The sequence below is a fragment of the Sarcophilus harrisii genome, chromosome 6, assembly GCF_902635505.1.
Source record: "Sarcophilus harrisii chromosome 6, mSarHar1.11, whole genome shotgun sequence".
In the NCBI taxonomy this organism is placed as follows: domain Eukaryota; kingdom Metazoa; phylum Chordata; class Mammalia; order Dasyuromorphia; family Dasyuridae; genus Sarcophilus; species Sarcophilus harrisii.
In genome coordinates this window covers 242,137,270-242,163,778 of record NC_045431.1, presented here as the reverse complement: position 1 = coordinate 242,163,778, position 26,509 = coordinate 242,137,270, and the positions used below count along the sequence as shown (strand labels likewise).

At 52.4% G+C, this 26,509-nt stretch overlaps 2 protein-coding genes across 5 annotated transcripts in view; one reads left to right on the top strand and one right to left on the bottom strand.

Moving 5' to 3' along the window:
• The first annotated feature begins 79 nt into the window (after positions 1-79).
• Positions 80-3,649, top strand: MRPL49 (mitochondrial ribosomal protein L49). Its single transcript, XM_031943803.1, has 4 exons — positions 80-218; positions 1,902-2,052; positions 2,736-2,860; positions 2,979-3,649. Exons 1-4 carry the CDS (start codon positions 129-131, stop codon positions 3,123-3,125), a joined length of 513 nt encoding a protein of 170 aa, XP_031799663.1. The 5' UTR covers positions 80-128; the 3' UTR covers positions 3,126-3,649.
• SYVN1 (synoviolin 1) overlaps positions 3,530-26,509 on the bottom strand; it is a 35,183-nt gene continuing 12,203 nt past the window's right edge. Inside the window, exons 1-16 of one of the 4 annotated variants that reach the window (XM_031943799.1) lie at positions 25,652-26,002; positions 8,466-8,614; positions 8,291-8,383; positions 7,822-7,974; positions 7,647-7,695; positions 7,139-7,242; positions 6,932-7,058; positions 6,746-6,845; positions 6,425-6,490; positions 6,218-6,334; positions 5,972-6,135; positions 5,747-5,872; positions 5,447-5,548; positions 5,130-5,316; positions 4,888-5,045; positions 3,530-4,809 (exon numbers count right to left, since the gene is read on the bottom strand). In XM_031943799.1, coding sequence (XP_031799659.1) covers positions 4,703-4,809; positions 4,888-5,045; positions 5,130-5,316; positions 5,447-5,548; positions 5,747-5,872; positions 5,972-6,135; positions 6,218-6,334; positions 6,425-6,490; positions 6,746-6,845; positions 6,932-7,058; positions 7,139-7,242; positions 7,647-7,695; positions 7,822-7,974; positions 8,291-8,383; positions 8,466-8,614; positions 25,652-26,000 — 2,151 coding nt within the window. In that variant the 5' untranslated portion in view covers positions 26,001-26,002 and the 3' untranslated portion in view covers positions 3,530-4,702. Of the gene's footprint in view, positions 4,810-4,887; positions 5,046-5,129; positions 5,317-5,446; positions 5,549-5,746; positions 5,873-5,971; positions 6,136-6,217; positions 6,335-6,424; positions 6,491-6,745; positions 6,846-6,931; positions 7,059-7,138; positions 7,243-7,646; positions 7,696-7,821; positions 7,975-8,290; positions 8,384-8,465; positions 8,615-8,911; positions 9,077-25,651; positions 26,003-26,509 lie in introns of those variants that run through there. The other 3 variants (XM_031943801.1, XM_031943800.1, XM_031943802.1) reach the window with 3 other exon arrangements.

Genomic DNA, 26,509 nt, shown 5'->3' with positions numbered 1-26,509 from the left:
TTCGAACCGGCGCTGACGCGAGGGAAGGGGGGGCGGGACCGGGCTCCGCGCGCATCGCGACTGCGCGGGACGGGCGGGGGGCGGGACTAGGCGGGCGGAAATCCTGCCCTAGAGCCACCGGCTGCAGGATGGCGGCGACGGTGGCGGCTTCCGCTCTCCGCGCAGGGCTGCGCGCTTGCTGGCGGCCAGGACGCCCGGCCTGCGGCCTCCGCTGGCAGGTGAAGGCGGCCTCGCCTCTGTCTGGGCCGGGAGGGGGGGGGGGGAGTCTGATCTCTGAGCGTCGTTACAGCCCCTTGTCCGGCCCCTGCGGGTGTAAATGGGGAAACTGAGGCCCCGAGCCCCCCCACCCCAACTTACAGGGGGGACCCGAGTGCCACGAAGGGCAAGATCACCTCGGGGGCCCACAGCGTGAGCGCCCTGCACCCGGGTCCGAACCTCTTCGCAGTGTGCCCGACATGCAGTAGGCGCCTAATAGGTGCTCGTTACCTGCCGGGCCCAGGCTGCCTTCCTGGGCTGGGGGGGGGGGGGGGGAGGGGTTCGGGGCCTGAATGTGGGGAAGCGGGGAAGGGGGTGACTAACCCCCACCGGGCCTGTTTCCTCCGACCCTCACCATGACGGACCTTTTCTCGGGAACCCCGCCTGGAGGGCCGGGATGGGTCAGAGGGAGGTCTCGAAGCCCGGGGCCTGCTCTAACCATTGTGCCAGCATTTCTCTGTGTGTGCGCGCGCGCACCTGTGTGGATCACTTGATAAATGCTACAATGCTAAAGTGGGGGATGGGGGTGTCAGGTCTTTTTCTCAGAGGGGCTTTAAAGGGGGGCGGGGCTGGAGAAGGCTCTAGAGAGATGGGTCTGAGGGAAGCTGGGACCCTGGAGGCAGGGGCAGGGAGGAGGATGTGAGCGGCTGCTCTGAAGCCTGGCTTCTTTAGCCAATCCGTAAGCATTTATTTTGTGCCTGCTGGGTTCTCGGCTCTGGGCTGGGAAGACCAAAATGAACCGCCCCTAAGGGGGGGGGGGGTGTCAATCAACCAGCCTTCCGGGCAGAGGGTGCCAGCCCCCAGCTCTTTGCCCTCCAGCAGCTGGCACTTGATTGGGGCGGACATCACATGAGAGGGAGGGGAGAGGTATGAATGTGACTGGCCCCCCCCCCCCCCCCCTCCGCCAGGCCAGTGCCTGAGGCTGGCAGACCAGCCAGGAGGTCCCACAGGGGTCTGGACCAGAGAGAAAAATCTGCCCGTAAAAATGCCCCAAGGAGACTGAGCCTGGCAGCGTCTTCATGGGGGAGGCCGGTTTTCTTTTCCCTTGGGGAGCCGCTCCTGGTTCCAGATCTGCCCCTTTGTTACTTATGCTCGGGCTCGGCATCCCACAAGCCTCTTGCTGCTTCACGGTACCCCCGAGGCTCTGCTGGCCCCCGAGCTCGCAAGGCTGTTCTGGGGCCTGTGGGGTTTGGGGGAGGGAGCAGGAGCCACTGGCCCTGGGCAGCTGTGAGCAAAGTCCCAGGATGCCTCTCTGCCGGGCTCCTTGCATTTCTACTGTCAGTGCTGCCCAGCTGTTCCAGAGGATCCTCTTGGGAACTCTTTGCTCATTAGGGACCCAGGTTGGTTTTGGGGTCTCCTCTAGCCCGTATACAGCAGGTACTTCCTAAGTGCTTGGCAGGTGAAGGATACAGTTCATTCTCCCTCAGAGGCAGCCTCAGGCAGCCATTGGAGGGAAGTGAAGGCCTTAAAAGATGCACTCCCCGCCCCCTCCCATCCCGCCCTATTGGAGGGCTGGCTAGTCTAACCCTCCTCCCTTTTTACAAATGAGAAAACTGAGGGGAAGGGAAAATGGGTAGAGAAGATGAGATCAGCAACATGGGACTGTGGGGGCTTCAGGGAGGACTGATGGGACATCTCTGCCTCAGAGCCAGAGCCGGGAGCCATCTGCCTACCCTGGAGTGGTGGAGTCCTCAGAAGAATATGCCTTTGTGGAGCGGCTCATCCCTCCCACCGGCATCCCAGAGCCCCCCAGACACCAGAGCTACCCCACCCCGAGTGGCTGGCAGCCCCCTCGAGGTGAGCAAGCAGGGGCTTGGGCTGTGGGACTCAGGGGAAGAGCGTGGGGTTTGGCAGCGAGAGGGACCTCGGGAACCATCGGGACGACCCCTAGATTTCCAAGACTAAGAGAGGTCACTTGCAGTGCTGTCCAGAGGCCACCCAAGACACCCAAGCCAGGATTTAGACCCCGGGCCATTTCTGGCGGGCTCTCAGAATGGGTTGGCCGCAGGCTTGCGTGCTCAGTGCCTGGTGCTCGGAAGTCCTCCGGGCCAGGGCTCCCCCGGCCGCTGAGCCTCAGGAGCGCTCCTTGGTAGAGAAGCCAAGGCCATTGGAGAGTCCAAACCCCTTTGAGCTACTTAGAAAAATGTTTTTAAAGTAAAATACCCAGGATTGCAAAGGAAATCGGGATCCCACAGAAATTCACTGGAGATCGGCTCCGATGCCCCGAGCAGCAGCTCTGGATCCAGGAACTTCATCCCAACTCAGACTAACGGGGGAGGGAGGGCAGGCCCTTGTCCCAGTCCAGAAGGGGAAGGTGCCAAGTGCAGAAGCTTGACTGAGCCCAGGGGTGAAGGCATGGGCCGTTCTGCTCCACTCTGGGGATTGTTCTCGGAGCCAGAGCAGCCCCAGCCTTTGGCACAGGCCGACACTAAGAGGATGGGGACCGGGGAGCCTCGGCTCAGTCGTGTTTCTCCCCTCAGACCCCCCACCGAACCTCCCCTACTTCATTCGTCGCTCCCGGATGCACAACGTCCCCGTATACACAGAGCTCACGCATGGCAACCGAAAGATGACTCTGATCCGAAAGGTGGAGGGGGACATTTGGGTAAGTCGGAGGGTCTTGGGGCAAAGCTGGGAAACATGGGATGTGGAGCCGTGGCTGGCAGGGGCCAACCACAGGGTCCAACTGGTTTCTCTGTCTCCCCTTCCCCCCCCCCCCCAAGGCCCTGCAGAAAGATGTAGAAGAATTCCTGACCCCTCTGCTGGGGAAGACACCTGTGACCCAGGTCAACGAGGTGACCGGGACCCTGCGGATCAAGGGTTATTTTGACCAACAGCTCAAGGCCTGGCTTCTGGAGAAGGGCTTCTGAAGTAGCCTCTGTGTTAGGCCCACAGTAACCCTACTGCTCCCCATTCTTGGCTGGTAGTCTCCAAGGGGATTCTGGGCAGGTGTTTGTCAACATTATTCTTTTAGGGAAAGCTAGGTGGCGCAGCGGATAAGAGCACCAGTGCTGAGAAGTCAAATATGACCTCAGACACTTCCTTAGAGGTATGACCCTGGGCAAGTCACTTAACCCCAATTACAAAGTATTTCGGAGAAATTTCCCTGAAAGGAAAAATATTTCTCATGTAGCCAGTGCCAAAAAATGACAGAGGCCCTAGCTAAGGGGGTGGGTGGGGTCCTTCCCCGTTCCCTTCTAGACTAGGAATCAACAGCAGCCTAAGACGACCAGCCGGGCACAAAGGAAGAGACAACATCACCAGTGCCCAGGGAGAAGGGGTACCATGTCACAACCTGGCACCAACTTTAATGCAAGTTTTTATTTTGGCCGTATATACAATTGAGGCTATTAAAATTTGTACAATATTTACAAATTAAATAATCTGAAACTGTCTCCAGCAACTTTTGTAACACACAAAACACAGGGTAACAAAGGAGAGCAGGGGGAGGCCTGGGGGAGGCTGGGCCCAGTCCTGGCAATGCCGACTTGGAGAAACCCCGAGCAAGGCTCCCTCCCCTCCCCTCCCCGGCTAGCGGAAGTGAGCTCGTGAGTTGGGTTTTAACCAAAGACAGCAACAAAGAGATTCCCCCCAAAGCAATGAGTTTCAGAAAACTGCCGGTGCTTCCCGGCCAGGACAGGTCTGGTCCGGAGGCTGGCCTTGTTCTGGCCCAGCCTGGGCAGAAGAAAAGCAAGCTTTCTGGCTGGGGACGGCTCAGCCTCATGGCACCAGAGCACCACATGCTGCCAACATCCCATCGTGTTCCTCGTAAGGAGCGGCTCAGCGGGGATCTCCCTTGGGGGCCCTCCACCCGGAGCGGGCTGTCCCAAGCACTCCTGCTATGTACGGAGTCACCTGTAGGGCACGGACGGGAGTGCGACAGGGCAATGGGGCGCTACTGGTACTACATAGGGACTGCTGGAGGTAGGGGTCGTAGAAGCCCAGCTCGCCTCGAGCCCCTGGGAGCGAGAGCTAATACTGTTGGGAGCAGGGGCCACTCCCTCAGCCTGGAGCTGGACTTCGCAGCTCTGAGGAAACGCATCTTCAGAACGTCCGCCCTCCTCCCAGCTTCCCCCAAAGGGAACAGTAAATAGGCCGGAAACTGGCTTCTCAGAGACCTCCAGAGCCCCAGTTCTGCCTGGAGTTAGGACAGGCTGCAGGGGGTGGGCAAGATCAGGAAGGAGGCTGACCCACAGGCCTCCGGCCCACCACTCCAACGGGAGCACAAACGGCCCAAGCCACATGACTTGGATTCGGGAGCTCCCAGGTGGCACGAGCTGGGGTCAGGCCTTTCTGCCAGTCGGGAGAGGATGCCGAACCTCACATTCTTTTCCAAAGCCTGGTGAGAGGGGAGATGGCACTTGGCGGTGGGATCCACTTCTCACCCGAGCACAAGGGCACCACAGTCAAAACACAAGGTTGGGGAGTGGGACGAGGTTGGGCAGCGTCATTGGGAAGCAGGGGACCCCAGTTTCTGCAGGCGGCGGCGGCGGAGCTCCACTGCATCGGGTTCCACATCTTCCGCCAGGTCCTCGGCCCCAATAGACTCTGCAGCTGGGAGAGAAGAGAGGCAAAGGTCAAGTTCTGACAAGTTACTTGTGTGCCCCCCACCCCCCTCAGGAAATTCCTTACATGGATCCGACTGCAGCTGTACTGGGTCGGGGGGAGGAGGAGAGGCTTCCGGTGAGGGGGGTGTCGCCTCAGAACTGGGGATGCTGCTGGAAGAGGAGGCTGCAGCAGCAGGTGTAGATGCTGCAGGGGGACTGGCAGGAGCAGGAGGTCGGGGAGGGCTGAGAAAGGAAGCAGAGAAAGGTGAGCTGGGGGCGGGCCTTGGCCCCCAGTTGACCCTCCCCTCCCTATCCCTTGGGCCTTACCCCAGGGAGGCCAGCACAGTGAGGTACTGGTTGATCTGCAGCATGGCGGCGTCCAACAGGGTGTGGATATTTCGAAGGCTTTGTAGGCGAGCTTCCAGGTGTTGCCGCTCGTGGCCCTCCAGAGCCTGCAGCTCCTCAGCTGTCAGGCCTGCAAAGCCTGCTGGGGGCACTGGCATGGGAGGGAATCCTGTAGAGCAAGAGGAGGCTGGGCCTAAGCTGCTAGACCCGGGCCCCGAGCCAGCCCCAGCATCCCCTAATCTCTGGGGCAGTCCCAGCGTCACCCCCTCTATGGGTAGCTCAGGAGGGAAATGACTTACCAAACGGTGGAGGCAGGGGCATGCCCATCCAGGGAGGAGGGAAGGGAAAGCCGGGAGCCGGAGCAGGCTCAGGGACAGACCCGGAGGCCCGAGAAGCGTTGCCTAGGAAGAACAGACAGAACACAGATCAACAGAGGGAGAGCTTCGCCCATCCCCTCCATTTGGAGGTGAGGTCTGGAGGCCACCTTCCCTTTTGGGCCCAGGATTAAGGAACTCGGCTCCCTTCCCTCTCTTCTCCCCCAAAGAGGTCCCTTTAACACCCATGGTAAAAGCTGGGTTCTGACACTCAGCCAGACTCACCTGAGGTGGAAGGCGTGGCAGGAGGGGCGTCTGCATTGCTGGGGGGTGGCATTGGGGGGAAGGGACCCATGGGAGGCCAGAGGGGGAACATCCCAGGAGGAAATGGAGGCAGGAGGCCTTGGGGAACTGCAATGAGAATGAAGAATAGGATGGAGGCCCAGAAACTCTAGATGGAGAGCCTCCCTGGAGTAGCTGGGAGGGTCTGTGGAGGCTTGGGCTACTTACAGTTGGGGGGCTGGGGGAGAATGGGGGCCTGGTGGGGAGCAGGTGGGGGGCCATGCTCAGGAGCCTCCTGCGCCGGTGGGGACTGGACAGGAAGCGAGGCCCGCAGAACGTCCATCCGGCAGGTGGGGCAGGTCTGCTGCCGCTGGAACCAGGAGCGCAGGCAGCTGGGAAAGCAGAGAGAGGCTCCTTAGCCCTCACAGTCCAGTCTCCCCGTGGCTCGGGAAGCCAGCTCAGCCCCCTCCTCACCTGGTATGGAAGATATGGTTGCAGGGAAGCCTCTTGGCGCCCGTGACCATCTCTTCTCTGCAGATGATGCAGACGTTGTCCATAGCTTGGAGCTCCTCGGCCGTGGCATCCGGGTACCTGAGAAGGAACCGCCCAGATGAGCCGGAGCCTTTGAGGCATTGAGGAGGGGGAGAGGGAGAGGCCCGCAGGGGGGGGGGGGGCACTCACAGCGTGTTCATGTTGCGGATGGCCCGGCGAGACATGATGGCGTCTGTCACCGCTTTCTTAAACTGCCTGCAAAGACGAGATGGGCCAGTGAGACCCAGGCTCAGGCCTCTCAGCTGGACCAAGCTCTGAGGAATCCCCATGTCTTGCACCCGTACCCTTCTGGCCAGCCCTCGGCTTCTCCCCAGCTGACTCCCCAGCCTTCCAAGGGATCTCCCTGCCACCCCTCCCCCAGGCCTTTCTCAAGGACCTGTCTAATGAGGAAGCTCACAATGGCCTGAGTCCAGCCCCCCCCCATGGCTGCCTGGGCCAGGAGATGCCTACCTCATGGCCAGGTACATGGGCCGGATGGCAAAGAGTGGGAACGTGTGCACCTTGATCATGATGGTCATGAAGGCCATGTAGAGCAGCACCTTGATGAAGCCTGGAGGGAGGGAGGAGCTGTGGAGGTGCTGCCCGGAGGCCCCAGGCATTCCCAGGTATTCCCGCCCCCACAGAAGGGGAGCTCACCTGTGAAGAGCTCTGTGTAGAGCATGTAGACGGCCTTGTTATCCCAGGGGTTCTCGTTCTGGAGATCGATGGAGTGCAGCACGTACTTGATGAAGATGGTGAGGACCATGGTCATTAGGATGGCGTACTGTGGGGGGAGGAGGATGCTGGGTGTGGGGGCCTGTCCTCAGGCAGCTCTGCCCCCCTAGCCCGCAGTCCCCACGGTACCTCAAAGCCGAAGACCAGCTGCACGGAGGCCCCGCGCGTCAGGATGCTGTGATAGGCATGATTGACAAAGAGGAAGTCCAGGGCACCCAGGAGGAGCATGAGGGCTGTGGGGAATCGAGGGCAGTGTCAGGGGGGCCTAGTTGCCTTCTCTGAGATGCTCTGGCCCTGGGGTTAACGTTAGGGGAGGTGGGAACCCCAGGGGCCCTCTGGGAACTCCCAGCCTACCCTGGAGGGGAGCGGCAATAGCCCAGTCTCCTGGGTGAGCAGGCACATGAGGAAGTCTCTTTGGGACGTAAGGTAGCTAAAGTGCCCTGGAGTGGAACAGGGCAGGGAGAAAGAATGCAAATGAGTTTCTCAAATTAGCTCTGGGGTCCAGCTGCCTGTCTCGGGAGGCTGGGGGATGGGGGACAAGGGGGGATGGCCTCGGGAGCCCTCCCTGCCACAGCAGACCCCTCTCCTCCCCTGCCTGCACAGGGTCACACCATGCCTCGGGCCAGGGACCACTCACAGACAATTCGGCAGTGAAAGAGCCAGGAGATGTTGGGGCTCCGCTCCATCTGGACAAGAAGAGCAAAGGGGCGTGAGGGAAGCCATTTCCTTCTCTCGGGGCTCCATGCCCATCCTCTCCCTTCCCGCCTCCCCCCTCCCCTGGCTCTGCTGCTGCCCTTTTCTGCCTCACTCACAAAATCCACGCGGTCCTCGGCCAGCCAGTGGAAACACTTGAGGAAGAGGAGAAGGGTGAAGAGCGCCACGAACCGGGGGCTGAAGTCATCCCGGAAGACGGTGAAGGCGAGACAGGTCTCGGTCACTGCGTACCAGGAGCGCTCCAGGAGGTGCTGGGTGGGGATGGACGAGACCCTCCGGGATCCGGACGACTGGTCCCCCGTGCCACCTCCCCGCTTGGCCCCCAACCCAAGGACTGCCCCAGGCACCGGGACCTCAGCGTCCCACAACACTCAGAGACAGCTGGTCCCCCACCCCGGGCCCCCCAGCCCCCCGCACAGCTGGCCCCCCAGCCCCCCCCCCGGGCCCCCCAGCCCCGCACAGCTGGCCCCCCCAGTCCTCCACGCCTGATGCCCCCGCACAGCTGGCCCCCGGCCCCCCACACCGGGCCCCCAGCCCCCCCCCCGCCAGCCCCCGCTCCCCCCTCACCTCCATCTCGGCAGCCCTCAGCTGCCCGAAGAACACCTTGCCCATGACTTTGCCCAGCAGAAAGACCAGCACGAAGGCCTGGATGTACAGGACCTGGGGGACGGGGAGAGCGGCGCTCAGGACGGGGGCGGGGGCGGGCACCCCCCCCTCCGCCCCCGGCCACATCCGCACTCACCGCCATGCTGGGGCTGGACTTGGTCAGGTACACCACCGTGGGGTAGAACTGGTGCTTGAGGTAGTAAGCGTGGGCCACCACGGCCCCGGTCAGCGCCAGGCTGGCGGCCATCATCACGGCGGTGCGGAACATGGCCCCGGCCGGGAGACCTGGGGGGCCAAGGCGGCGGGTGAGCGACCCCCCCGCTCAGCGGGGGCTCAGCGGGGGCTCAGCGGGGGCTCAGCGGGGACTCAGCGGGGGCTCAGCGGGGACTCAGCGGGGGCTCAGCGGGGGCTCAGCGGGGGCTCAGCGGGGGCTCAGCGGGGACTCAGCGGGGGCTCAGCGGGGCCGCCGACTCCGGGGGTGGCGAACCCCGGGCCCGGCCCCGCCTCGGCGAACCCGCCGCCCCCGCCCGCGGGAGGAGCCCGGCCCCGGACGCCAGTCCCGCCCGGCCTGCGCTCACTCACCGGGAGCTCGGGGCCCCCGAGCCCGCTGGTCTGGAGACGACGGCGGCGGAGATGAGGGGAGCAGCGGCGGGGAAGCGCTGACGGGACCGTGACGGGGGCGGTGGCGGCTCCACCAGTTAACAACACTCCCCACCCCCTCCAGGCCGGAAGTGCGAGCCGCAGACACCTCACTTCCGGCCGCTAGGGCGGCGGGGTGGGACGTACCAAGTGCACCGCCCCAGCCTCCTGCAGTCCTCTGGAAATCCTTTCCGATCCAAGACGAACGGGCAGTTAGAATGCCGCGGAAAGTGGTGACGGGAGGCAGAGGACTCCCTCCCGGGGAGTGGGCGCAGGCTTTGGAGGAGTCGGGGACCCCCCCTCCTGGTCGCACATGGTATGTCCGGACGACCAAGAGGAGGGCTTTACCCTTCGCTGCCTGAAGGGAGGGGGGAGGCGCCTCTCTTGGAGCGCAGCCAGGGCTGAACTATTCGAAGGGGTGAACGACCAAGAAAGTTAAGATGGGAGACCCCGGAGGAAGGAAACAAGGAGAAAACGAGACACGAAATACCTCAGAGAACAAGAAAAAAGCTGTGGGAAGCGTGTGCCTTTGGGAAACGAGTAGTACTTTTCCGCCGGGAAAATATCTGTATCTCCAACTCCCCCTTTTCGGTCTGTGGAGTGAGATGGGTCGCCGTGGCCGCCTTTGATTGGTCAGCTCAGAGGCACGCGGACCAATGAAAAAATCGTAAGTTTGCCGACCAATCGGAAAAGCGGACCGCGCACGGCTGTTGCTAAGAGGAACGACCCTGGAAGCCAAGCCGACAGTCAAAGCGCGCGGAGGACTCGGGCGGGGGCGTGGCCGCGGAGGCCGAAACGGCAGGGGCGGGAGAGCGGCCGAGGCGCCGAATTGGGAAGCGCCTTAGCCTTCGGGGCCGCGTGGATTGGCGGGTCCGTTAAGAATGGGGGTCGCAGGCTGCCCAGCTGGGGGCGTGCGCCTCCCCTGCCTCGCTTTGTGACCTTGGGCCAGGAGGGCATCCGTGCCCTTCGTGCCCTGCGGCTCCTGGTTGTTTCTCAGCCTTGGCCTCGAGTCCCTTCTGCCCGGAGAGGGGAGATGAAGAAGCGCGAAAGCCTCTTAACTGCGGACCTACTACGCGTTATCCTAACTTAGGAGAGTCCGGCCGCTGGGAGTCCCAGTGAGGGACTATATCCCACGTCCCTGCGCCGCTGCGGGAAACCTTGTAACCTCCGAAAGGCCTCAGTGGTTACTTTCGGCTCCGCCCCCGCCCCGGGTCCTTCCGGCCCGGAGTCCCCCGCAGATAGGCCCTCGCTAGAGACACGGGCCCTGAACTCTGGTTACGCCCTTGGTTCCCTTAGCTCCAGGCGCCTTTGTTTGCACCCCTACGGTGCAGGTGTAGCTATGACGGAGCCCGTTGCGATTCTACGGAAAGGGGCATCACCGGGGGGAGGGAGATGTGAGAAGGCTGCCTCCAGGTGCGACCCGTCTTAGTACCGTGTGAGCTGGCACCGATGCCGAGCGCTAAAAGCTCTCAGTGACGGGGGGGGGGGGGGGGGGGGGGGGGCGGGGGGGGGGGGGGGGGGGGGGGGGGGGGGCGGGCAAGGGGGCACGTGCCCGGGAAGCCCGGATCCTGCCCTTCGGAGGAGTTACCACCAAGCAATTCGAAGCCGGATAGTTCAGAGAACAAAGAAAGGTTTGCCCAAGTGGGAACTGCGGCTGCCCCTCAGGTGGAGCCCCTCCCCCCCCCCCAGGTGTGGCAGTGCCCTGACTTAGGGAGCTTTTCCAGACACTCCCCCAGGCAACGCTTCCTTTTCACTTCCAGAGTTAAGAGTTTATAAAACAGGTGTACAAACCAAACATCTGTGGACAACAAATCATTTTGCGACCCTCAGATTCCATTACAAGATCCCAGATGACCTCAGGAACCACAGTTTCCGAAGCTGGACATTATTACTGTAAGCCTATACTTCTGGAGAACAACTGATCAGAAAGTAAAATAGATTTAGTTACAAAAGAAGCCAACTCTACAGAAATATATTTATCAGATTCCCCCCCAAAAACAAAACAAAACAAACAAGCCCTGCATCTCAAGAGAAGAGCCCTTCTTGGAAGTTGTTTCCTGTATACAACAACACTGAAAAAGACTATTCCTGAAAGTGGGGCTTTTGCAAAACTAGTGCACTTATAACAAGAGAACTGTTCGGTTCTGCACACATATATTGTATCTAGGATATACTATAACATATTTAACATATATAGGACTGCTTGCCATCTAGGGGAGGGGGTGGAGGGAGGGAAGGGAAAAATCAGAACAGAAATGAGTGCAAGGGATAATGTAAAAAATTACCCTGGCATGGGTGCTGTCAATAAAAAGTTATACTTTTTAAAAAAGAGAGAGAAAAGACTAGGCATAGAGAATGAGATCATAAATAAATTGGAAGAGCATAGGATAGTTTACCTCTCAGACCTGTGGAAGAGGAAGGAATTTATGACCAAAGAAGAACTAGAGATCAATTTTGATTATAACAAATTGAAAAGTTGTTGTACAAACAAAACTAATGCAGGCAAGATTAGAAGGGAAACAATAAACTGGGAAAAGATTTTTACAGTCAAAGGTTCTGATAAAGGCCTCATTTCCAAAATATATAGAGAATTGACTCTAATTTATAAGAAATCAAGCCATTCTCCAATTGATAGATGGTCAAAGGATATGAACAGACAATTTTCAGATGATGAAATTGAAACTATTATTACTCCTATGAAAGAGTGTTCCAAATCACTATTGATCAGAGAAATGCAAATTAAGGCAACTCTGAGATACCACTATACACCTGTCAGATTGGCCAGAATGACAGGGAAAGATAATGCAGAATGTTGGAGGGGATGCGGGAAAACTGGGACACTGATGCATTGTTGGTGGAGTTGTGAACGAATCCAACCATTCTGGAGAGCTATTTGGAACTATGCCCAAAAAGTTATCAAACTCTGCATACCCTTTGATCCAGCAGTGTCTCTACTGGGCTTATACCCCAAAGAGATACTAAAAAAGGGAAAGGGATGTATGTATGTATGTGCCAAAATGTTTGTGGCAGCCCTGTTTGTAGTGGCCAGAAGCTGGAAACTGAATGGATGCTCATCAGTTGGAGAATGGCTGAGGAAATTGTGGTATATGAATGTTATGGAATATTATTGTTCTGTAAGAAATGACCAGCAGGATGAAGACAGAGAGGTCTGGAGAGAATTACATGAACTGATGCTGAGCAAAATGAGCAGAACCAGGAAATCATTATATACCTCAACAACGATACTGTATGAGGATGTATTCTGAAGGAAGTGGATTTCTTCAACAAAGACAAGCTCTAACTTAGTTTCAATTGATCAAGGATGGACAGAAGTAGCTACACCCAAAGAAAGAACATGGGGAAATGAGTGTAAACTGTTTGCATTTTTGTTCTTCTTCCCAGGTTATTTATACCTTCTAAATCCAATTCTCCCTGAGCAACAAAAGAACTGTTTGGTTCTGCACACATACATTGTATCCAAGATCTACTGTAATCTATTTAACATGTAGAGGACTGCTTGCCATCTGGGGGAGAGGGAGGAGGGAGGGAGGGGAAAAATCGGAACAGAAGTGAGTGCAAGGGATAATGTTGTAAAAAATTACCTTGGCACAGATTCTGTCAATAAAAAGTTATCTAATAAAAAAAAAAAAAGAGAAAAGAAAAAGAAAAAAAAAACTAATGCATATATAACTGTTAACAGTCAATACAAAAATGACAAGTTTTTTGCCTGGAGAGGTTCATGTCCAAAGAATCATTATGTATCTAATAAAATAGATAATTTTGATAACATCATTTTTTTTTTTTTTTGCACAAACAAAATGCAACCAAGATTAGAAGGAAAGCAGGGAACAGGGAACAAAATGTTTACTGGAAGCTTCCCAGATAAAGGCCTCATTTCTCAACTATATAGAGAACCAAGTCAATTCTATAAAAATATGAGGCATTCCTTAATAAATGGTCAAAAGATATAAGCAAGCAATTTTTAGAAGAAATCAAAGCTGAATTTAAAAGAAATTAAAGTGGATAGAGTACCAGCTCTGAAGTCAGGAGGACCTGAGTTCAAATTTGGCCTCAGACACTTAATATGCCCTAGCTGTATGACCCTGGGCAAGTCACTTAACCCCAATTGCCTCAGCCAAAAAAAAAAAAAAAAAAAAAAAAAAAAAAAAAAAAAAAAAAAAAAACCAAATATGAAGAAAATGCTCTGAAATCATTCATTAGAGAAATGCAAGTTAAAACAACTCTGGGGTACCACCTGATGCCTGTAAGATTTGCTAATATGACAGAAAACAAATGCCAGAGTGAATGTGGGAAATTTAGAACATCAGTTCACTGTTGGTGGAATCGTAGGTCCAACCATTCTGGTCCTCTTGACTCCAGGGCCAGTGCTCTATTCACTTTACATCTAGCTGCCCCTCTAACCATTATGGAATACAATTTGGAACTATATTCAAAGAGTTATAAAACTGGGCATAGCTTTTGACCTGGAAATTACTATTACTAGATCTGTATCCCAAAGAGATCAAAGAAAAAGCAAAAGAAGCTACATCTACAAAAATACAGCAGTTCTTTTTGTGGTAGCAAAGAACTGGAAATTGAGGGGATGCCCATCAACTGGAAAATGAACAACTGAGGGCATATGATGGTGATGGGAGAGTATTGTGCATCAGAAATGAGTAGCACACTGTCACAAAAACCTAGGAAGACTTACACGAACTTATGCAAAGTGAAGTGAGTAGAACTAGAACATTATATACAATAACCATACATATGCTGATCGACGGGAAATAACAGCTATTATCAGTAATAGATAATTTTAAAGAACTTATGATTTAAAATGCTATCTATCTTCTAAATGCAGATTGAAGCTTAATTTTTAAAACTTTGCTATTTTGGGGGGGTTTTGTCTGCATTTTTTTTTTTGCCTCATGGCTAATGTGGGAATATTTTGCATGACCACACATGTATAATCTATGCCAAATAGCTTGCATTTTGATGCAACTCAAAATTAAACTCAAATTTAATCGGAACTCAATTTTAAAAAAAAAGTTAAATTTTTTCATTTATATGTAATTGAGAAAATATTTTAAAATTTTAAAACAAGAAACATTTGGAAAGCCCAAGGAAGAGAAATCCAGATCATACAAAAGGAAGGCAGAGCATCCAAAGTCCCCAAGGTTACAATTGGTAAAGCTTTTGGAGGAGACAAGATCCATCACCCTACCTGGGTTCTCACTCTTCTCTCTTCCCAGTTCCTTGCCCCTATATCTGGCGATTCCAATTCAGTCAATAAACATGCACGTATTAAAGGCCTAGTTATGTACCAGGCACTAAAATCCCAGAAGACAACAGCAAAACCTTCCTAAAATTCAAGAAACTTACATTCTACATGGAGACACCTTCATGTCATGTATCTGAGTGTTCACAGGACCGAGTAATTTGAGGGCCGGAAAGTGCCTCGGTAGTCAGGCACTAAACGATTCACAAAAGGAAGTCCCATTATATGAACCTAACAAATCGTTGTGCGGCCCATGTTTGAGGACCCCTGAGAAGAGGGTATATCTCCCCGTGAGGAAGACCTCTCTCCACTGTGGCATGCCTTTATAGTTGTCGGCAAATTTGTCCTGACAGAAACTGCTACTCTGCCCTCCCCACCGTTGCTCCTGCCCTGCCCTCTAAGACCAAACTAAAGAAGTCTTGACTTTTCTTTTCAAGGAGACTTTCAGCTCCTTGAAGATAGCCCTCATGTCCCAGATGAGAATCCCTTCCAGGCAAAATGTACCCACTTCGCAGGACGGACTCTCCCAGTCCTTCTTCATCCTGACGGTAAACCTTTATTCTCTAGCATATGTTGGATCAGACTGAACTCAACAATCCAGATAAAGTCTGATGAGAGTTGGATTCAATGGCATTCTCTCCTTCCCTATTCCCTTCTGCAAATGACCAAGAAGGCCCTCAGTTTTTTTGGCTACTACTTCACTCATTAAACTTCCAGGAATGTTTTTTTTTTTTTTTTTTTCCTGAGGCAATTGGGGCGAAGTGACTTGCCCAGGATCACACAGCTAGGAAGTATTAAGTGTCTGAGGCCAGATTTTGAACTCGGGTCCTCCTGACTTCAAGGCTGGTACAGTATCCACTGCACCAACTAGCTACCCCAGGAAGGTTTTCTTAATTGTTGTCTGTCTGCACCTGCGGGCTTCCCTTATTATATATTTGGCAACTAGATATTTTTGTTCCACGGGCAAGACTTTATAGTTCATTTCTACTGAATTTCACGTTATTAGCCTGACCCTGGCGCTCAAGCCTATCAGTACCTTTTCAGATTCCACTGTCAGCGTCTCCTTCCAGTTCTGTCATCTGCAAATGAGCCGAATATGCCATTGGTCCCATATCCAAATGACTGATAAAAATGTGAGACAACCCAGAGCCAGGAACAGTCCTAGGACATGCTCCTCTGGAGACGTCCAGGGGTGTGGACTTTGAAGCAAGAACAAGTACTCTCAGAGCAAGCTCAGATCCAAAAGAAGTCCTAGGAAAAGTCCCAAAGAAGGAAGGGAGGTTCCACAAAGGCAGAATATTGCATACAGTAGCAGGGTTTTGTTTTGTTTTGGGTTTTTTTGCTAAATTTTTTCTCTTCTTTTAAAAAAAAAATTGTTAAATGGGATAATTCTCTAGGAGGAAGAATTGGGGAGAAAACCAAAACATAACTTATTGAAAAGAGCAACAGCTCTCATTCTCAGTCTAGTCATCTGAGCAGTTCTGAGCCCAGCTGGAGGGGTTTCCCCTAATCCATGGCCTTTTTCCCACAAGAATCCTGTGCTTTTATGGCAAAGGCTGTGCTCCCATCTGGATAAACTTTACTGACAGCAGTTCTTTCTGTCAAAAAAAGGAGCCCAAGTTAGTCTGGGGACACCTCCCAGTTCTTGAAGGAGACGTGATGACTCGGTAAGAATCACTTCTTTTGAGGCCATCAGTACTTCTTGGATGACCCCATCTGGAATGGCTGCCCTTGCTTTCTCACCGGTCACTGATGTGCTCAGCCCTCAGACTCTCAGGGTTTATCTGGATGGGGGGGAGGGGCTTAAATTCTGCCAGGGTCACTACAAGCTGGTATGCCCTTCTCTCACCTATCCCAGATACAAACTCCTGGCAGGACACCATTGTTTCGTCATTTCCCATATACGTGTGACTCTCCGTTGCAGAAAAACACGTGGAAATACAAAAAAGAGCAGCTTTACCTTCTGTGTTGTCAGCCAGTAAATATTTATTGTGTCTCCTGTGTGCCAGGTTCTGGGATTCCCATAAAGGAAAAGAGAGTTTGGGACCTTGAGAAGTTTCCATTTGAACAAATGACACAAAATGCAAATATGCACAAACACTCTTACATGCAGGATAAATGAAATAATTAACAGAGGGAAGGACCTAGAATTAAGAGGGAGGAAAAGGCTTCCTGTAGAAGGTGGAACTTTAGCTAGGACTTAAAAGAATGACAGCCAAAGGTTCTGATAAAGGCCTCATGTCCAAAATATATAGAGAATTGACTCTAATTTACAAGAAATCAAGCCATTCTCCAATTGATAAATGGCCAAAGGATATGAAGACAATTTTCAGAAGAAGAAAAGGAAAGTATTTCTAGCCATGTGAAAAGATGCTCCAAGTCATTGTTAATCAGAGAAATGCAAGTTAAGACAACTCTGAGATACCACTACACACCTGTCAGATTGGCTAAGATGACAGAGAAAGATAATGATGAATGCTAGAGGGAATGCTGGAAAACTGGGACACCGATGCATTGTTGGTGGAATTGTGAATACATCCAGCCGTTCTGGAGAGCAATTTGGAACTATGCTCAAAAAGTTATCAAACTGTGTATATCCTTTGATCCAGCAGTGTTACTACTGGGCTTAGATCCCAAAGAGATCTTCAGGAAGAGAAAGGGACCTGTATGTGCAAGAATGTTTGTGGCAGCCCTGTTTGTAGTGGCTAGAAACTGGAAACTGAAGGGACGCCCATCAGTTGGAGAATGGCTGAATAAATTGTGGCATATGAATATTATGGAATATTATTGTTCTGTAAGAAATGATCAGCAGGAGGATTTCAGAAAGGCCTGGAGAGACTGACAGGAACTGATGCTGAGTGAAATGAGCAGGACCAGGAGATCATTATACATGGCAACAACAATACTATATGATGATCAGTTCTGATGGACGTGATCCTCTTCAACAATGAAATGACCCAAATTAGTTCCAATTGTTCAATAATGAAGAGAACCAGCTACGCTGGCGAAAGAACACTGGGAAATGAGTGTGGAGCACAACATTTTACCTTCTTTCTAAATCCGATTTTTCCTGTGCAGCAAGATAACTGTCTGAATATGTACACATATATTGTATTTAACTTATTTAACATGTATTAGTCTACCTGCCATCTGGGAGAGGGGGTGGGGGAAGGAGGGGAAAAGTTGGAACAGAAGGTTTTGCAAAGGTCAATGCTGAAAAATTACCCAGGCATATATCTTGTAAATAAAAAGCTGTAATTAAAAAAAAAGAAAGAAAGAAAGGCTCTTCTAGCCCAAAGGGGGGAAAAAAGGAATGACTGCAATTGGGCCAAAAGTGTCTTATTTAATAGCCGGGAGACTGATGTCACTGGATTAAAGGGAATATAAGGTGTAAGAAGCCTGGAAAGGTGTGTGTGTGTGTGTGTGTGTGTGTGTGTGTGTGTGAGTGAGAGACTTATCTAAAGGACTTCCTCAAACTTCCAGACTGTATATTTGGGAGGCAACAGGGCCTTTGGAGTTCAGAGAGGGGTAGACAATACTTGAGGAAAATGCCTTTGACGGTTGACTGGAGGGACTGGAGGTAGGCTGTTGCAGAGTCTAGGTGTGAGGTGATAACTGACTGCATCAGGGGAAGGGCGGATTCAAAAGTTGCTGCAGAGGTGAAACTGGTAGTCCTTTACAACTCAGATGGGGGGGGGGGAATGAGGAGTTGGGGACACCTATGTAGTAAATCTGGGGTTTGTCACTCTAAGCAATAGAGCTGAAGGAGGAAGATCACGAGTTCTGGGATGGACATGTCCAAGTGGTCAGCAGTGAGGGGAGGGCTGTGGTCAGTTGTTCCATTTACCCGTTTTGTCTTAAATTCTCCCTTTTCTGTTCCCCCCTTCAGCTTTAGCTCCCCTCCTTTGCTGCAGTGCCTTCTCAGACCAAGATTTTCCCAGGTCTGAGCCTTCTATTCCCAAAGCCTTGCTCCCACCATGCATTAGGAGCTTGAGAACATCCTCGCTCACTCTACTCTTCTCCCTCTGCTGCTTCCGGGGGGCTCTCCTAATGATCATTTCTATGGCTCAGTTCCATCATCAAGGGATGGACTAGCGGCTTCTTCCTCCTCAGAGCACCCAGCTCTCTCCACTTTAGGGGGCTCCAGGGAGTTTTGAAGCTCTAATGGCACAAGGGCCCCTTTCCTTCCCTTTGCTCTCTATTCTCTCTTCCATCCTCTCCCTCACAAAGGTACAATCTTCCATCTCCTACCTAAGAGCCCTGCCTCCATCACCCGACACTCCCAAATCTTGTTTCTTTTAGGAATTCATTGTCCCTAAAAACTTAGTGGAGAGGCAGCTCACGGTTCCTTTGTAGCCACATCAGCCCACACAGGAATGCAGATAAGCCCCGGACTGGGGCAGAAGTGCAACACTCCCTGCTTCCGTAATGGGAATTCTGGCAGCCTTTCTCAGAATTACTTGTGGTGTGTATATATACCTGAATAAAATCACAGATGGCCAAGGAGCTTGAAAAATGAAAACCTTCACAACCAAGTTGTTCCACCCACTGATGCCCGCTCCGGTTTCCTGCCTGTCTCCAGCTCCACCAGCGCTTCCTCCTTGCTGTCGGAAGATCTCCTCTCCCTTTTCCAGTCACCCTCCTGGGTGACTCCCCGGGAGCTTTATCTGCCTCCACCCGCGCTTGTTCTTTATAAACTAGCTATACTCTGGCTCAGTAACTGGGTCTAAAGTTTGTTCAACATCCCTCATCTCTACCAACTTCTGCCAAACCGCTTCTCTGCTCCTAGTCCCAGTGAGTTCCAGGATGACCTCCTTTGCAAGCAGCTTCCATCCTCTTCTCATCTGCTCCAGTGCTGGGGAGGTGGGGGTAGCATGTGGCAGGGGAGAGTGCCAAGAGACACAAAGGAAAACCGGGCCAAAGAAGTTGTGTGCATTTGCATGGGCCAAAGGTCGCCCAACTTGGGAAACCAGCTTCCTAACAGGGGCAGTAGCCCAGGCCTATGGTTCAGAGAGCAACTACAACTGGCCTGGGGGTCACCAGTACTACCTACCCTGCCCAGGCTGCCCAGGGTCCAAGCTCTCTGAGGGGCACACCACCCAGGGATGTGGTGAGAAGTAATTGGGTCTGCGAATCCCCCTCAGTGGGAGGTGGAAGGAAGGTAGGAGCTGGCTGCCTACAGAACGTCTCCATCTGGGTGGGCCTGCAAATGCCTCAGGCTCATCCCGTTCTCCATTGAGGTCCTTGGGCCTGACTAATGAATCTGCATCTCAGTTGACTTTGGTCTTTGAGACCCTCCCAAGCACCAGGTCTGCCACCTGAAACCTGAAACATCTATGTTTCACAGCTAGGAACCATCAGGTCGAACCCTCATTTTAAAGAGGAAGCTCTTCGGGCCCAGAGAAAGCGGGAGATCCGTCCAAGTGCTGGCTAGTCAGGGGCAGGGCTGGTCTGGAGCCAGGTCTTGATTCCTGAGCTGGCTTGGGCTTGTTTTTCCCACAAGGTTCCTTGATTCTTCCTGTTCCTGGGTCACTTCACCCTGCGGATTTCATCCTGGCAGCATCTCCCCCTCCCTGGTCAGACCTCCAACAGCAGCCCCACTTGTAGCTTCCTCGTAAGGTCTGTCCTCTCCTGTTCCCCTCAAATCCATCCTTCCAACAAGGCCTGGTGTAATCTCCTCTCTGCAGAGGTTTGCTTACAAAGCCTTGGGGGATCTCCTCCTGTGCTCTCAGTCAAATTCTAGCTCCTCTGCAGGGGCCTGCACCAGTGACTGCTTGGGCGAGCTCAGCCCTCCTCCCCTGGATCAGTTATTTTGTCTGGTGGGCCTAGAGCTAGCAAGCAGCTCAAATTCAAGGTCACTCATTCACTACACTGTGCGACCTTAGGAAAGTCACGAATCCGGCTTGCCTCAGTTTCAGCAGTAAAATGGGGACAATAGCATCTACCTCCCTGTGATGTCGTGAGGATCGAAAAAGAAAGTTGCAAAGCGTTCATCAGTGTCCTTGGTACACAGAGGCACCATAAATTCTATGATTAGATGTTCTTATAAACAACAAATACTAGATTTGATTTTCTAAATCACTTTGCTGCCCCTTCTATTTTGTGGCTTGGTTCATCCCATTTATATTTGGCATATTCAGTTATGATTGTTAACTGCATTACTACTTTGTATTATTTTCTAAAATTGTTTTCCAACTTTTTACATAAATACGTAGAGACGTTTGGCCCTCGCAATCTCTAGATTTTATTTGTTTCTATCACCATCCCTTTTCTCTTTTACCCAATAAGTTTTTTTTCTCATCCTTTTTGAAATCTAACCTTAGTTTTTTTTTTACTTAACTAATTCTTCCCTTAACCTCCTTCCCTCTTATCTCCTCATTCCTTCCTGTTTTTCTACTGAATGAAATATATCTTCCTAACCAACTGTGTATTTTTCTCTCCTCCAATCAATTTGGGGTGAGGTTCAAGTGTTGCCTATTCCCCACTCCTCCCAACTCACTCATTTCTATAGACAAATTCCCAATGGGAGATAATTTCCCCATCTTCCTATTCCACCCTCCTCTACACTATCTATTCCTCTCCCTTTCATTTTTTTTTCCTTAAAGACCAAGACACAGCAAAATCATTCTAGGCCTTCTAATTAGATTCTCAAGTCCGGAGTTGAGGAGATACACATCTAGAATGCAAGTGTTTCTCTCTTTAATTCCTTATGATGGCTCACTTATATTTACATATTTGTTTCTCATGAGGACTTTGCTTGTATTTCGAAGTTTCTTGGTGAGGTCTTCTAATCAGAAATGCTCAGAAATCCTTTATTTCATCATTTGTTTCATTAACGATCAGCTCCTCCTCCCTCCCCATGGCCTCACTAAGATTATATTGTTTTGTTAGGTAAATTATTCTTGGTTGTTTTAAGTCTAGATTTCACCTCCTGGAATATTTTCCAAGCTCTCTGCTCCTTAAAATCTATGGTTACCAAATCTTATGTGGCTCTACTTGTCTCCTTGATATCTAAACTGATCCTTTCTTGACGGCTTGAGGTATTTTCTTCTCTGATTTGGAATCTCTGACCTGGTTTTGGCTGCAATATCCTTAGAAATTTTCAATTTCAATCCCTAGAAACTTCATGCAGAATTTCCTCACAGGAAGCAGCCTATGATTTCTTTCTATGTCTACTCTGTCCTCTGGTTCTAAGAGATCTGGGAAGTTTTCTTTCATTTCTGAAATTGGATGTCTACAGTTATAATTTGTCATGACTTTAAATCATCTCTCATCAATGTCTTCCAGGTCAAATCAGGAATGCAAAAGGGGAAGTTTACCCAGCCAGTGAAAAACACATATTATACAGAATATCCTCCTGTTGGCCAAGAAAACAAACAACATTTCACTAGTTCTGCTTTTTCCTCTGTGATCAATTTTAATCATCTCATCCACCCTCAGTAGCTATTATCTGATCTCTTCTATTCTCTTATGTTCCCCAGTGCAGCTGAAAATAATCCTTCAATTACCCTTAGTTCTCCTCTGCTGGCTCTCCTCTTAATACCTTAAGACAATTATTTGTACATATTGTTCCAGGCCTTTTCCCCCAATACCTACCATGACTCCCATCTTTTGTGCAGGTTATTTTTAAAAAATTGGACTTCATAAGTTTAATTGACTCTTCCTTTCATCCCTTTTCTTTGCCCAACCCTGTGGAACCTTTGGAAAATAACCAAGGACTAGAAGTGAAGGCAACCTGCTCCCTGACATGAAATCCATGTTATTCCTCTCTTAGTCGGTTCTCCTCCCTATCCATTCTGTTCATGAGGTCACACTGCTGTGGATCATGGTGCACCACATGATCCAAGGAAGCAGAAAGCGGGGATGACCAAAGGAGAGGGAGCAGTCACATGAATGTTTCGAGAAGGGGGACGACAACTGGTCCCATTGTTCTTGTTCCACGGATGGCTGAGGGATCTGGTGCAAACAGAGATGATCCAGAGATCAAAATGGTCACTATTAAGTGGATAGGGGAAGACAGGGAAACTAAGGCACTGCCAGTGGAACGGTGCCTTGGTCCAAATGCTCTGGATCTCAACCTGGAATGATGCTTTCTAAAACTATGAAATGGCATATACCTGCTGACTCAAAGTGAAATAGTGAGAGCTATTTACCGTTAGGCAAGCGGGGACCGATGACTGGAGAGCGAATGGCAGAACAGTGTTTGTGTAATGGAAATCTTCCAAGGCTCCGAGGTACGATGACTTTGAGGAGTTCTGAGACGCTTATAAAAACTTGTTCCAACTGACGCTGAGCAAAGTTAGGGGCACATTCACACAGTGACCACAGTAATCTGAGAATGCAAAGATGGACTCTGACCTGCAACCATGCACCCCATGCAATTATGGGTGTACAGTGAGCCTTCTAAATACAGAAAGCCCTTAAACACTGGTCCTACTATTGTTGCTCAGGAGACTGGGTTGAATCTCTAACAAATTTCAGTGATTCCAAACTTCTCCCTGCCCTAGCAAAACATCTCTTTTAACAGCCAAACTACTCTTAAGAGTGATGTAGATTTGGGAACATAAAGAACTCAGAAAACTCATAATGATAAATGTTCTAATGGGAAAAGGGGTCTCCAAACTGACCTCCGGGCCGTTTCTTTTACAGGTACTCCATCTCCTATTTCCAGTTCTTTGTCCTGTCTGTGCTTGCCTGCCTGGAATTGTCTCTATTTACTTCTGCCTATAGAATCTCCAGCTTCCTTCAAGTATTAGCTGCAGGCAGCAACACAAGCTCTTCCCAAATGGCCTCAACTACCACGGCCCTCTCCTGAAAAATTATTTATACTTTAGTTTTACATACCGGTGTCCATTTTGTCTCCCCCCAACAACCTTCAAGGAATGAGGAATCCTCAGAGATTGTTCAATTTTGTCTTTGTATTCAATCAATTAATCAATCAGCATTTGTTAACTTTCTAAGATAATAGAAAACTAGTCCCTGCCTCAGAGAAGCCTCCATTCTAAAGGAGGAACATTGATCTGAGTATATGTAGAACACACACACACACACACACACACACACACAAGGAACAGAGGGGAGTGTTGGAAGGGAGGTGCTGGTGGCTGGGAGATCAGGAAAGGTTTTGTGGATAAGGTGAGGCTCCAACTGCACTTGAAAGGGCACCAAGGAGTCTAAAAAAGGCCCTGACACAGAGTGAGGTAAATGGTAAGCCCTTGGTGGAAGCCTATTGAATTGCTTCCTTCTCCAAGTCCACGGACCCTTTCCTTGTGATAAAAGCCGTTCAGCAAATCCAAGAGCCACCATTCTGCCTCTGTAGTTCTCCCAGAAAGTGGGGGTACGGGTGTCCTGCTTCCTCATCTGGCCTTCAGGTCTAAAGCTAGTCACTGAAATGAATCTGGGTCTGGCTCTTTCTGCGTGTAGCGTTCTCCTTCACCAGAGGAAAACTGAATATTCTGAAAATGTTGGCCTTCCTGTCCAAAGCACCTTCTTCTCACTTTCTTGTAGGGTCAGTGTTCCCAGAGCTCTAGCTGAGGTGACCTGAACTAAAGAGGAGGAAGCACCTGGGGGTTTCTCCTAAGTGAGAATTCCCCTTAAGGCAATGCCTTGTGGGAGGGCAGTGAACCAGGTGCATCCTAAAGGTACACCTGTCATGGGGTGGGGTCTCCTGAGTAAAGTGTGAATGAATTTTGGGAGGGTGATGAGGAGCTGAGGATTAGCCACAAACCTAAGTAATTCAGAATTCTCCCCGGCCCACTCTTCCAGCAAGCTGAGCCAACCTCAAGACCAGAAACATTCAATAAGGTCCATCCAAATCAAGGCAGAGACCAAGAACTGTATAAGAGAGCAGAGCGAACAGTCCATCACATCCCACTGAGATACCAACCCTCCCTCAAACCCACTGTAAGCCCCCACAGATTGAGATGGAAGGGACCTCAGAAATCACCCAGCCCAACCCCTTAATTCTGGGGGGTGGAGTGTGTGTAAAATTATTTTTATTGACATCTTTTGTTTTTACATCATCATTTCTGAACACGTCCCTCCCCTCTCTTGAACTCAGGAAACCATCCCTCACAACAAACGTTTCAGGCCGGCGCACCAGCCACCGCACAACAGAGCATGCCAGGTTTCAGTTCCAGTTTCCTAAACCTCTTCCAATAAAGGAGGGAGTTGCATTTGCTCCACTCTTCTATGGGGCGGTCACTGTCAGTACAAGCATCCAGTTCCTTTTTGAAGGTTTTTCTATGAATATTTTTGTAGCCATTCTTGATTATCATCCTATTTTGTGCTAAATGCTGGGGATGCAAAACCATCTGTGTCCCCACCTAAGGACCTTACAATTCTATTGCCAATTGTCCAGCTCCCTCACTTTACAGATGAAGAAACTGAGGATCAGGGTCACTTGGTTATTGGGTGCCTCGGGTGCCATTTGAGCCCAAATCTTCAGGCTTTAGAGATTCCAGGGTCAAGTGCTAGAAAACGGGAAAACAAAGACAAAAGGCCCCAGCGCTGGCTGCCCATGCTGGGGGGGGGGGGGGGGGGGGGGGGGGAGGGATGCGCGTACACACACAGGTGAGGGGACACAGAGGGCGTACACGGTGAGCAGGGAGAGCCAGATCCCAAATGCCAAGGTCTGGGAAGCTGCCCATTCATGGCGGCCGCGCTGCTCTGGGATACCTCCGGCCGGGTTCTGCCGCCTGGGACTGAGCAGAACCAGGTGAAGCCCCCTTTCCCCTGGAGAGCCCCCGAGTGTTTTCTTCTCCGAGCCAAATATGGCCGGTTACACGGACAGAGTCCCCCCAAAGCTCCTGCTCTAGAGAAGCCCTTCTTGGCTAGCAGCCACCGCTATGCACAAGGGGAGCCAGAGCCAGAGTGCAGCTGGTACCATTCCCCGGGGGGGCGGGCAGCTCCCTCCGACATCACCAGGGGGTCCCCATGTTCTGCCCCTTCTAGAGAAGTCGGAAAGATTCTGGGGTTTGACACCTCTCCTCTGGCTGGTGACGCTGCTGCTGGGGAGGGCCCGGCAAGACTGGGAGCTGGGGGTGCACAGCAGGCTGGGGGGGGGCGGGGATGACCAGGGGGGGGGGGGGGGGGGCAGGGAAGGGGAAAGAGGAGTAAGAGTTAAAGGAGAGAGAAACAGGGAAGGACGGAAGGAAAAAGAAAAGGACAGAGGGACGAGAAGGGAAAAAGGAGAAAACAAGGCTAGAAAGGCAAAGAAAAAAGCAGGAAGAAAGGAAAGAAGAGGAAAACAATGGAAAAGTGGGGAGAGGAAAATGAAGTGGGAAGAAAGGAGGAAAAGAGAAGATGCAACGGAGGAGGACGCAGGAAAAAGCGGAAGGAAGCGGGGATGGAGACCGAGAGGAGGAGGGCAGGAGGGAGGCCTCCCGCCGAGCGCCCGCACTCACCCGCAGCCCGGGGCTCCCGGGCTCGCGCGGATCCTGGTCGGCGGCGGCTCCAGCGGCGGCTCCTGCGCCAGCTCATTGGGCTGCACTCCCTCGGCGCCGGAAGCGCGGGCGGGGGACGCGCAACTTCCGGACCCGGGGCTCTCCCCCCTTCACCCGCAGGCCCCTCGGCCACCGGGCTCCACACGTGCGCAGGCACGCGGCAGCGGGGGCGGAGCAGCGCGCCCGTGCCGTGGGGGCCCCGCCCACACCCAGAACGGGCCTCCAGGAAGGGGAGGCCGAGGCTGGCGAGCCCCGCAGCGAGCGGCCGCTTCTCGCTGGGAAACTCTGCGCCGTCAGCCTCGCCCCCCATGGTCCGCGGGGCGAGGCGTCCCGAGAGCTCCCGTTGGATTGGTCTCGCAAGAACCGTGCGGACCAATCAGCAGCTAGAGACAGCCTCGCCAATGGCGAAAGCGGGCCTCGGCAGCTGTTGCTACGGCGACGGGACTCGGGCCGGGCCGAGGCTGCCTGGGCCCGGGGAGAAGGCTGCGGGCAGGGCTCCGCCACCGGGACTCCCTCCTCCGTAACCTAGCAGTGGCTAAGGCTGGTCGATTTCGCCTTTGCGGCAGCTCTGACACGCCCCCTTCTCTCCCCCGCTTGCCGCAGGCCCTGGCGGCCCAAGGAGTGACTTGCCCAGAGGCCGGGACGGGCCTTCCCCAGCTCTCCTACCCATCCTCCCGCCGGCCGCTAAGGTGAATTTCCCGTAAGGCCCTGTCCCTCCGCTGCTTAACAAACTCCGGGGCAGCGTTGCCTCCAGGATCAAGTACAAAATGCTGCTTGGCGTCGGGAGCCCCTGGCCGGCCCTTCTTGCGCCTTCCTTTG

Coding starts and splice junctions, on each gene's coding strand:
- MRPL49 (XM_031943803.1), top strand. CDS start 129: ATGGCGGCGACGGTGGCGGCTTCCGCTCTCCGCGCAGGGCTGCGCGCT. Junction 219..1,901: donor CCTGCGGCCTCCGCTGGCAG/GTGAAGGCGGCC, acceptor TCTCTGCCTCAG/AGCCAGAGCCGGGAGCCATC. Junction 2,053..2,735: donor TGGCTGGCAGCCCCCTCGAG/GTGAGCAAGCAG, acceptor TTCTCCCCTCAG/ACCCCCCACCGAACCTCCCC.